Here is a 12539-nt window from a genome sequence, read left to right as displayed (position 1 = left end):
AAAATCACCTAACAGCATACGTAATTAAAATTTTTAATATAACACCCTAACTGTAACATAAAGGAGAAGAAAGTCGATTTGTAATGAAATAGGCATTTTGGTGTGTCAATGTTTGCGCACTACTAGAAGACATAATGAAGTAGCCAGATGCTTGTAACCTACTTAAACAATTTTGGGTCTAAGGGAAGTATGGCAAGAGTTACCTGATAGAGGGCTAACCACGGTTTTCTGTAACCTTTTGAAATAAGGGCAAGAGAATATTTATGGAGATGGATAGAATCGTGTGAGTGTGTCACTTGCACACATCTTTCAGCTGAACCAGATGTGTGGTAGTAGATTCACATGTCCTAAGTGACATTGCTGGTGGTTACCGAACACAGGTTCCTGTGCCTGATGCGAGGTGAGGCCAAACAAACAGGAACCTTGGAGGTAGAGCAGAGAAAGGTTTGTTGCAGGGCTGAAGGAGCCCGGACTTGTGCTCAAGCCTGAACTGCCCCATGGCTTTCAGGGAGTTTTTATAGGCAAAATTTGAGATGAGGGTTGCAGGATGGATGGTTTCAAGTCAGGGAGGACTAAGAGGCGCTATGCCTCTGTCCTGCAAATAAGACACGGAAAGGCTTTTGTGCCCAGGAGGGCCTCACAGGGTCCTGCTGGGTTACAGTGGTAGAATAACTTTCTGTAATGGTGAATTCACCAGTTTTGGAGAGAGAGAACAGTTTTCTTGTTTTACACACTAGATGTATTTCTAGAAAAGAGCCTTTTTACCAGTGTGTATTTCTGGAGGGGTATTTGAGAGTTGGTGGGGTGGGCATAATATTGCATTGTATGGTTTTGCCCTGCCACTGCAGAGTGGCTGACACCCTGCTAGTCTCCCCAGCAGCAGCACCACCCAGGCCTAATGTCACGCAACCCTGGGATGCAGGGCTCTGTTGTAACAGATAAGTCAGGTAATTTTTCTCTGGTTTTGAAGACCTGTAAAGGTAAATTTTCATCCATAATACACCACCCCCTAACCAAATCTCCCTCTTACCCTCACCCTCCAAAAAAATTCAAGGTAAAATGTTGTGAATATTTACTTATCCATGTTCTTCTGGAGTAGTATGTGGTTTTCATTAGATTCTTAAGGAATTCTGTGACCCGCAGAGGGGAACCAGATGATTATTAAATCTGGTTATTCTTATGCCGATAGTCATTAGTACTTGCTAGTTTTCCATTTTAACCAGGAAAATGGCCTCAGACTCTGAACTATCTGTTGGGAGCAACTGTTACTGTCCTTTGGATAGAAGGGCAGAGTGGAGCAGTAAACCTCAAATTCATTTGGTAGGTGGGTTTATTATGGGTATTTTCATATTTTTACTGATAAAGGTTAATATATCCAGTTAAGACTTTTGTTTTGAATTGGTGGAGTTTTTTTATTTTGACATGTTAATCTTCATCTATAGATAGTTTTCATTCTAGATCACAGTCTATTATTTAAGATTTATAAACCCTGATAAGGCAATGTAAAATGTAAGCACTGTTTGAGAATTCCTATGTTGATGAAAATTGACACATGGTCATTTTCTAACCAGATTATTATTATGCTTTATTTTGGACAATTGGTATTTTCCTCTAAAATTGGGGAGATTTAAAAAACTGAATTTAGGGAGTTCCCGTCGTGGCGCAGTGGTTAACGAATCCGACTAGGAACCATGAGGTTGCGGGTTCGGTCCCTGCCCTTGCTCAGTGGGTTAACGATCCGGCGTTGCCGTGAGCTGTGGTGTAGGTTGCAGACGCGGCTCGGATGCCGTGTTGCTGTGGCTCTGGCGTAGGCCGGCGGCTACAGCTCCGATTAGACCCCTAGCCTGGGAACCTCCATATGCCGCGGGAGCAGCCCAAGAAATAGCAACAACAACAACAACAACAACAACAAAAAGACAAAAACAAAAAAACTGACAACAACAACAACAACAACAAAAAGACAAAAACAAAAAAACTGAATTTAGGAGTTCCTGTCGTGGCGCAGCAGAAATGAATCCAGCTAGGAACCATGAGGTTACGGGTTCGATCCCTGGCCTTGCTCAGTGGGTTAAGGATCAAGCGTTGCTGTGAGCTGTGGTGTAGGTTGCAGATGAGGCTCAGACCTGGCGTTGCCGTGGCTGTGGTGTAGGCCAGCAGCTGTAGCTCCAATTCAACCTCTAGCCTGGGAACCTCCATATGTTGTGGGTGTGGCCCTGAAAAGACAAAAAAAAGACCAAAAAAACCCAAAACTGAGTTTAAAACTTAAAAAGTCTTATATGATTATGTTATGAAAATATAAGACTTTCAATTTAAAATTTTGTAAAGTGTTTGTTGTTATTTTACTAAAATTGTTTTTAAAAATTCATACTTTTGTATTTCCTCGTTGAAGTAGTCCCATAAAACTGCACATTCTCAGTTATCTATAGTAATTTATGAATTTTGAGGATGTTATTGTTAAGAAATGGAATCTATGTCTTGAAGATTCAAGTTTTATCAGTTTAAAATGTGTCTCTAGCCAGTGATGTTGTGGGTTCACAGAGCAAAATGGCCAGATTGGAGCTTTCTCCTTAGCTCTCCTCTCTCCAGTGTATGGTGGACTCATTTGCCTTTTGCCAAAAATGCAAGCAGTTGGGATTGAAGAAGCAGCAAAGGGTGTAAAATAATATACAAATTGAATGATTAACTTGGCCATGTAGTTAAAGCAAGCTGTCCAAAAGACAGAAGTTCATATATATGCTATAGATGTACTTTAAAAAACTATGCATACTTGTTGATATAAATGGTTGTTTTACATTAATTTTTTTCTGTAACTAATTCTCTGCTTTTATATATTTTCTTCTAATGTTCTCTTATTTCTATCTCCTTCCTCTCATCACAGTTTCAAATCTTTGTTAGAAAATATCTTACAACCCAGACTTTAACATAGGCTTCATCTCTTAGGACTTGAAATAAGTGCCTTTTAATGGCATTTCATTTGAAGTCTATTTCTTTTCCTCTCGTTGCATTAGGCAGATCTCTTCTCAACCCCTATACTCTTCCTAATGCCTTTTCATTTGGCTATATTTGTTTTTTTCCATCAAGCCTTTGTTTAGATAATTTTCCAATTTTCAACAAAACGGGAAACTTTTTCAGGCAGAGTTGGAGAATTTTATCATTCTGGGCTTCATACTATACATATTTTAAAGTGGTTTTTTTTTTGTCTTGTTTGCTCTTTTCTAGGGCCGCACCTGTGGCATCTGGAGGTTCCCAGGCCAGGTGTCTAATTGGAGCTGTAGCCACTGGCCTACACCAGAGCCGTAGCAACACGGGATCCAAGCCGCATCTGCGACCAACATCACAGTTCACAGCAACGCCGGATCCCCAACCCACTGAGCAAGGCCAGGAATTGAACCCAAAACCTCATGGTTCCTAGTCGGATTCCTTAACCACTGAGCCACGACGGGAACACCTATAGATATTTTAAAGTTTTTTTTTTTTTTTTTTTTTGTCTTTTTGCTGTTTCTAGGGCCGCTCCCGAGGCACATGGGGGTTCCCAGGCTAGGGGTCCAATCGGAGCTGTAGCCACCGGCGTATGCCAGAGCCACAGCAACATGGGATCCGAGCCGCGTCTGTGACCTACACCACAGCTCACGGCAACGCCGGATCGTTAACCCACTGAGCAAGGGCAGGGATCAAACCTGCAACCTCATGGTTCCCAGTCGGATTCGTCAACCACTGTGCCATGACAGGAACTCCAGATATTTTAAAGTTTTAAAAGACATGCTTGCTTATTCTTGTCTATTTAACCAGGAAAGATGGACCTTTATAGTATTTGTCTTTTTAATGGTTGTCTTTGATTTCAGCTGTCTAGGGTTTTTTTTTTAAGTATAACTTAAAATTGTTTTAGAAACCACTTTAAATTGTTTTTGGGTTAGAAGTGTGTGGTTGTTGGCTTCCATGGGACATAGTTTTAAAGTTTATCTTCTGTCTCCAAATTAACAGGTAGGTATTCAGTTTATTGTTTATATCCGTATAATCTACGGCTTTTCTTCAACTAAGAACAAAAAAAATGGCTTTACTCTTCCCCCCAACTCCTAATTTTTTTTTTTTTTTTTTTACAAAAAGTGGTTTAGGACTTAATTTGCAGTTCTATGTTGTTTGGCTATTGAACCAAAGCTTAAGAATAACCTTGTGTTTAGAGCATGTGATATAGTGCTCATAATAAACAGTTGATAGATCTCTGAGTGAAAGGATGGACGCATGAAGGCATCCAGCCTAGTGGAGAACAGCAGGAGCACCCTCCTTTGGGTGTATCATCTTTAGATGGAGAGGTTTTGTGGAGTTGGCTCCGTCAAGTGAATTTGAAGATTGGCACTGGTTTGTAGGCCATTGGAAATCCTGATGTTTTCAGTACTGTGGTGAGAGTACAAGATAAGAGTACAACTGTGGGTTTATTTTGTAATTGAAACTTTCAAAATACAGTTTTTTGATGTGAATAACATTCATGTAATAACTTAATAAAATCTGGTAAAGAATGAAGAAGAAAAGACAATTCCTCTGTGCATCTGCACCTGGGGGGTGCTGTTAGGTGATTGGTGTACTTTTACACACAGACAGCAGGACATAATCTGCTTAACCTGAAATTCTGTACATTCAGTTTTGAATTCTGCACGCATGTGTGTGAATCCAGTTAAAAGTTTTTTCCCTGTGTTTGGTTTTTAAACCTTACAGGCCCCTTCACAGATGTAGTCACTACAAATCTTAAGTTGCGAAATCCGTCGGATAGAAAAGTATGTTTCAAAGTGAAGACGACAGCGCCTCGTCGGTACTGTGTGAGGCCCAACAGTGGAATTATTGACCCGGGGTTGACTGTGACTGTTTCAGGTAGCAAATGTGTCCTGAATTTATGCTTTTGTCTTACTATGTGCAAACTGTTGCAGAAAATTTCTCACCCTAATCTTGAGGTGGGGTGTTATGTGGTTGATTTATAAGCAGTTATTGTCAATTTAGAATGTTGTCTATTCTTTATTTCTGCATCTTACTACCACATTCTTTGCCCTTATTATTTTATCTTTGAAGAATTGTTTCATTTTTGATTGGTCATTCTCATTCAGCTCTCTAGCTGTAGTTAAGTATTACATGCAGCTGTAGAGGTATTAGTCTAAATCTTTTGCTTAAAAAGTGGCAGAAGATAGAATTATTCCTATTCATATGGTTAAAAGTCCCCAAGAATCCATGAAACTGTTCAGAATGACCTTTTCTCTAAAGATTCTAGCTTTGCTCAAGTTTTACTGTATTAATGTCTCTTAAGAACATGTGCACTTTTTCAAAGCACTTTCTCCCACATAAGCCCCTTGTATTGAGCACCTGACTTACTGAAAACTCAAGACCCACTCCCACTAGTTACTGTTCCTATGGCAATGCCCTGGGTTCCTCTCCACCAATTCTTAGAGCAGAAACTTTCTGCCTTCCCCCTGAGGAGTCTTCCTCCAGCAGCCTCCCCTCACTTCTTTTTCTCCTCCCCCTTTAGCGCTTAATTTTTTGGATTTACACTTTTAATTTGTGTGTGTGCATACATAAGACTATACACACACGCACATGCATATATATAAATAGTTTTACATGGTCTGCAACCATGGAATATAACGGTCATAAAGTCTCAGCCATGTTTTAAGTTTTCTTTGTATTCAGTTCCTAGTGAATAGCCTAGAGTGGTTATTCAGTGAAGGGCGTTAATGGAAATTTATTGTGCGTTGTCTGGGTCCGGAGCATTTAATGCTGCACATTTTCTGATGCTGTATATTTGGCCCTCAGTTTTTTTTTTTAACCATGATGCGAGTTAATGGACTTCTCAGACATACTTTAGAAATAAGATTTTCTTATATAATTGGTATTTCTTACACTTGATAAATTGCATTTGTCTTTTTGAAAGTGTTGACATCTCTCTGTCTTAGAAATCTGAATATTCACGGAATAATTTCCACAGTATTGTATATATATTTTGTATAATTGCTGATTCAGTCTTTATAATCTCTTATTAGATTTATATTGCATAATTTAAAACCACATGGAGCTTCTAAAAACCCTTTTGTAGGACACTGAAAATCGTAAGTGCTTAGAAAAAAAAATTGACTAATTTGGACACTAGCAAAGTTATAGAAATCATGCGCCTGCTTGGTTTCCTTGTGCACTTTGTTAGAATCATTTAAAGAAATTGATAAGCTCTTGTTGAATAGGTGTATATTTAAAACCTATTTTGGAGGAGTTCCCGTCGTGGCGCAGTGGTTAACAAATCCGACTAGGAACATGGTGTTGTGGGTTCAGTCCCTGCCCTTGCTCAGTGGGTTGGGGATCCGGCGTTGCCGTGAGCTGTGGTGTAGGTTGCAGATTCGGCTCGGATCCTGTGTTGCTGTGGCTCTGGCGTAGGCTGGTGGCTACAGCTCCGATCTGACCCCTAGCCTGGGAACCTCCATATGCTGCGAGAGCGGCCCAAGAAATAACCAAAAAGACAAAAAAAAATCTATTTTGGAAAAATTAGTTCTGTCAGAATACTAATATATGGTAGTAAGTTTTTAAGTTACTTTGTTACAGAATTTCTCCTATAAATAATCCAGTTGCCTAATTTTAAGAGATATTATCACTACATACTAAAGTGAAACCTAAATTTATAAGTAGTTTTAATAGACAGTTTACTAGATTTCGAGTTTACAGACATAATAGTTAATGTTGGCAAAGTTTTGCAAATTTTCTAAATTGCTGTTTAGGGAGGGCAATTATAGATTGGTATTTATTTTTCAAATAACCATTTGCTTATTTTGTGGGTTAAGACTTTGCAAATCAGAAAGGTAAATAATTAAAACCCATTAGAAACCATAAAGTTGATTCTGGATCCTTACTGTAAATAATCCAGTGTTTGGTTTCTTGCACTCCTCTTAGTTTTTTTTTAATTTGCTACAATTAGTGAGATACTAGGAATGGCAAGAAGCAAATACAGAAGTCAATGTAATGTGTCCTTTCTTCTTATTTAGTAATGCTGCAGCCTTTTGACTATGATCCCAACGAAAAGAGTAAACACAAGTTTATGGTACAGACCATTTTTGCTCCACCAAACATTACAGATATGGAAGCTGTGGTGAGTATAGAAGTTGAAAGAAATTCATTTTGGTAAATGTTTTAAATTTTGGGTTTTGTTCTCAATTGAGAAACCTAGTTTTTAAAATTTAGAAAAATCTGGAGTTCCCGTAGTGGCTCAGTGGTTAACAAATCCGACTAGGAATCATGGAGTTGCGGGTTCAATCCCTGGCCTTGCTCAGTGGGTTAAGAATCTGGCGTTGCCATGAGCTGTGGTGTAGGTTGCAGACGCGGCTCAGATCCCATGTTGCTGTGGCTCTGCTATAGGCTGGTGGGTACAGCTCCGATTGGACCCCTAGCCTGGGAACTGCAGGTATGCTGCAGGTAGGCCCCAGAAAAGGCAAAAAGACCAAAAAAAAAAAAAAATTTGTAAATCTGTTCACTACAGAAAATCCTGAGAAATTTCAAGAATGAAGGAATTTAAAATAGTATTTCTTACACACAGTTTAGAAATGCTCCTGTTAAGAATAAAGTCCTGGAGTTCCCTTCATGGTGCAGCAGAAACGAGAGCCAACTAGAAACCATGAGGTTGCGGTTCGATCCCTGGGCTTGCTCAGTGGTTTAAGAATCTGGCGTGGCCATGAGCTGTGGTTAGGTCTCAGATGCTGCTCGGATCCCAAGTTGCTTTGGCTGTGGTGTAGGCCAGCAGCTGTAGCTCCAGTTCGATCCTTAGCCTGGGAACCTCTATATGCCATGAGTGCAGTCCTAAAAAGCAAAAAAAAAAAAAAAAAAGAATAAAGTCCTCTAATCTCTAGGGATGTTAGTGTGATTGGAACGGGTGGTGACAGCAGCTCTTCTTAGGGTGTGTACAGAGTGGGTACCTGTGGTAGGGGTCCTGCAGAGCCATTCCCCCTGCCCCAGGAAACTACACTGACTCTCTAACTATCCCTTGAGATGAAACCTGCTTGTCACCCTCATATAGCCTCTGTCTCATTCTTTGGTTTTGTTTGTTTTTAGTGGAAAGAAGCAAAACCTGATGAATTAATGGATTCTAAATTGAGATGTGTGTTTGAAATGCCCAATGAAAATGATAAATTGGTAAGTAGGAAAATAAAAGAAAATTGGGAGCTATTTAAGCTGTCAGTTACTTTGAGATTAAATTTTGCTTCCAGTTTTGACCTTTGTGGGTGTGTGGTATGGCTGTCCACTTCATGAGATTCAGTGCTTAAGTTTTTAAAAAACTTGATATGTATGTGCTCTTTTTATTTTACAATATTTCGTTCAGTCAAGAGGAAAAATACTTTTAGATACAGGCTGCATGATGTAGAAGAATCCTCTAACTCTACCAAAAATTTGCCACTTAAGCAACTTCAATTCTTTGTTAGAATGAGATGTGTGTACATAAATGTAATTAAATTACAGACATGAACCACTTTTTGGCACCTGTATACCAGCAGTTTGAGGATAAGATTTAAGTTACATGAACAGCCGAGTTTGGCTGTTCTCAGGTATTTTGCTCACTGTTGATCTTGGTTAAAATATATCTGATTTTATTCCTTAGTAAATAATTTTTATGTTGCTTTTTGATTACAATTTGAGGCAAGTACAATTTGAGGGACTGAAATATATATGTTTGCTGTTTAAAAAAAGTTTTCGAAAATATAGAATGGGTTGTGAATACTTTCTTCCCTTTCTGAAATGAAAATTTGGATTTTTTTTCTATGGTTTGTAGGAGAGACTTGAAGGGCAAGTAGGTGTGTTTGTGTGTGTGTGTGAGAGAGAGATTTAGCGTAAGATAATATGGATAAATAAAATTTTTTGGCACAGGTTACAATTCTGGAAACCATATACCCTACCGAAAAGTAAACTTGCAGATTAAATCTATGTGCTCAATTATTGTTACTCTCTTAGGATAAGCTGAAATGACAAAGTGAATGATAATTTGGTGTTGACCAAATCATTTATTGTGTTTTTAATTTTAATGCCTTTTTAAAGGGATTTTGTGAAGTTTGCCAAAAACAGAAAATGTGAATGTATACGTTCTACTGGAAATTGAGAGTTTGGTGGCATGTAGATGCTTCCCATTTGTAGTTTACTTTTTCTTTTGCCTGGGCTGCTTGGATGCTAATAGCTTGCATAGCTCCTGTTATTTCGGAACCAAGAAAACATTAATAGTATGTTGTCTGCGTTGACTAAATTTTTATTTTGTTTCCAGTTTTATTGAGCTGTAATTAACATACAGGACTGTGTATAAGTTTAGGGTGTCAGCATAAAGACTAATCTTACATATAGTGTGATTACTATAGTAAGTTTAGTTAACATCTGTTATCTCATTTAGCTCCAAGAGAGGTTTTTTGCCCCTGTGATGAGAACTCTTAGAATCTGCTTTCTTAAACTTTCAGATATGCCCACAGCAGTGTTCACTGTGGTCACCATGAGGTGCACCACACCCCCCGTTCTTATTTATCTGGTAGCTGGAAGTTTGTACCTTTTTGACCACCTTCATCCATTTCTTCCTCTCCTGCCGCACTTGTGATAACCACGAGTCTGATCTCCTTTTTATGAGTGTGGACTTGGGTTGTTGTTATCATTGTTTCCTTTTGAGATTCCATGTATCAAAAAGATCAGTCATTCAGTCTTTGTCTTTCTTTGACATACTTCACTGAGCATAATGCCCTCAAGGTCCATCCATAGGTGCATATGTCAGGATTTCCTTTTTTAATGGCTGAATTCCATGGTGTATATTTATAACACACACACACACACACACACACACACCCCAACAACTTTATCTGTTTATCTATTGATGGACCTTTAGGTTGTTTCCATGTCTTGGCTGTGGTAGGTAATGTGCTGTATGACCATGAGGTTGCAAGTATCTCTTCAACATAGTGTTTTCATTTCCCTCAGATGTATTCCAAGAAGTGGAATTCATTGAAATAAGCATTGCCTTATTTTAAATACTTGGATATTTCCTCACTTAGAATTTTATGTCATTTTTACATTCATTTAATAGACATTGAGCTGTCTTTTCAGCTGGGCTTCTGTTATGCTCTGGATAGTAGACATGTTTGAGATTATAATCTGGAAAGATCTAAAACCAAAGTATTTGATATTGCTGATTGGAAACCAAACCAGAAGTTAATGGAAATAATATGACCATGGTAGTTGAGCCTAGCCATTTACCACCTCAGAGGAGAGTAGCAGGTGTACCTAACATGGATGCAGCCCATAGTAATCCAGCAAAGTGGTTTTGGATCTGCCTAAGGGCTTGAACAAGTACTGAATTGAGATCCACACTGTGGAGCTCAAGCAGAAATAGTTTGGCACTGGTACTTTTTCAGAGCAGGTTATTAGTGACCCAAAGTCTGTTCAGTAATTTCAAAGCACTCCAGAGAATATCTTATTCTGAGCCTGGATGCACTAGTTGCAGAACATATTTGCTTTAATTGAACTATTGGATGTGCAGTATAGTTATTATTGACAAGTTATAGGAAATACTTGCTAAAGATTTTTTTTTAAAAAAAAACATTCATTTTGAAAAACTTCAGGTACTTAGAAAAGTAGACACTACAATGAACCCCTGTGAACCTATGGCTAGCCTTATTAACAATTACCAGTTTAGGATTTATCGTATTTTATCTAAACCCCACCACCTCCCATCTCACATATTATTTTGAAGCAAATCTCAGACATAACAGAATTTCATTTGTAGCTGTTTCAGTATGTATTGTTCAAAGATAAGGACTTTAAGAAAAGGGGGAAAGAAGGATGGCAGTACTATCATTAATCTTCAGAAGCTTAATACGTCATTAATATGGAGTTCCCAGAATGGCTCAGTGGTTAACGAAGCCGACTAGTATCCATGAGGACACAGGTTTGATCCCTGGCCTCACTTGTTTGTTGGGTTAAGGATCGGGCGTTGTCCGTGACCCTGTGGCATAGGTTGCAGTCTTGGCTTGCATCTCAAGTTGCTGTGGCTGTGGCATAGGCTCTGATTTGACCCCTAGCCTGGGAACCTCCATATGCTGCGAGTGTAGCCCTAAGAAGACGAAAAACAAAAAACAAAAAACCATTAAAAGTGAACTATCCAGGTAGTATGCAGATTTGCTTCATAAGTGGCATTTAAACTTTTTTTTTTTTTTTGCAGTTTGATTTTAGATCATAATAAAGTTCACATACTGCTTTTGGGTGATATGTTTCTTAAGTCTCTCAAGCTATAGATTCCCACCTCTTGCAAGTTATTTGTTAAAGAGACTGGGTTTGTCCTGCAGACTTACCCATGGGCTAAGTTTTGCTGATTGCGTACTGTAGCTGCCATTTAACTTTTCGTATAATTGGATCTGGAGGCTTGATTACATTGAGATTTATTTTTGCAGGTTGGGTCTTATTATTTTGATGTTAGAACCGTTGGTGTGTTGGTTCTCAGCCAGGGCTGATTTGTCCTCCAGGGGACATCTGCAGTGTCTGGAGACGTTTTTGGTTGTCACAGCTAGTGGGGAGGAGTACTGTGGACATCCAGTGGGTAGAGACTAAGATGCTCAGCTTCCTATAGTGAACAGGATGGTCCCCACAGCAAAGAAGTCTCCAGACCCAAGTCAGCAAAGTCAGAAAGTAAGCAAATATGGTTTAGGTCCATTAATTCATTTAAGGTTATGTAATGGTGACATTCTGTCATTCCTGCTTCATCTAGAATACTCATGTAGAGAGAAACTTGCTGTTACTTGCTGATTCTTTCAATGGTGGATTTCTAAATCTGTTAAGTTATAGGCTCTCAAAAAAAATGACTTGGTCACAGGTGCCCCTCTTATGTGGTTCACAGTCACTTTCCCTTCCTTTTCTCCCATCTCCCTCCTCCTCGCTGTATTGTTATAAATGCGTGGGCTTAAACAGTTTGTGTTTCAGCTCCTTGCAGTTATTATTGTATTGGTGCTCAGATCGTTAGGAAGAGCCTCCATAGGTTGGTTCCTGAGCCCTTTTACCATGGTGGTCTTGGGTAGTTTTCTTGATGCCTGGTATGGCAAGATATCTCAGGCTGAGACCTGGAATAGATGTCTCTTCAAGCTGGGGTCCATTCAGGGGAGGTGGTGTTTCAGGACTACTGTTCTGGGTGCTGGGAGTAAGATGATGATATTTAATTTTGTTGGAATTCTTATCAGACCATTCATTCTTTTGGCCAAGATTTGAATGTTGGCCTGGTTGTCATTTGAAGGCACTTTTTTTTTTTTTTTAAGGGCCACACCCGAAGCATATGGAAGTTCCCAGGCTAGGGGTTGAATTGGATCTATAGCTGCCAGCCACAGCCACAGCCACATTAACATGGAATCTTTAACCCACTGTGAGAGGCCAGGGATTCAACCTGCATCCATCCTCAAGGGCACGATGTTGTGTTCTTAACCCTCTGAGCCACAGTGGGAACTCCTGAAGGCACTTTTAATGGTAAAATTATGTCAGCATCACATAAATCACCTAGGATGATGTACATCCTT

General features: G+C 39.2%; 1 protein-coding gene across 2 annotated transcripts in view; it reads left to right on the top strand.

The window, feature by feature from the left end:
• VAPA (VAMP associated protein A) overlaps window positions 1-12539 on the top strand; it is a 41159-nt gene that overhangs the window by 15967 nt on the left and 12653 nt on the right. For both annotated transcript variants that reach the window (XM_047793696.1, XM_047793697.1), the window contains exons 2-4: window positions 4711-4863; window positions 7008-7111; window positions 8068-8148. In XM_047793696.1, coding sequence (XP_047649652.1) covers window positions 4711-4863; window positions 7008-7111; window positions 8068-8148 — 338 coding nt within the window. The remainder of the gene's footprint in view (window positions 1-4710; window positions 4864-7007; window positions 7112-8067; window positions 8149-12539) is intronic.

This window comes from Phacochoerus africanus, chromosome 8, assembly GCF_016906955.1.
Source record: "Phacochoerus africanus isolate WHEZ1 chromosome 8, ROS_Pafr_v1, whole genome shotgun sequence".
NCBI classification, from domain to species: domain Eukaryota; kingdom Metazoa; phylum Chordata; class Mammalia; order Artiodactyla; family Suidae; genus Phacochoerus; species Phacochoerus africanus.
This window is presented reverse-complemented; position numbering and strand designations above follow the sequence as displayed.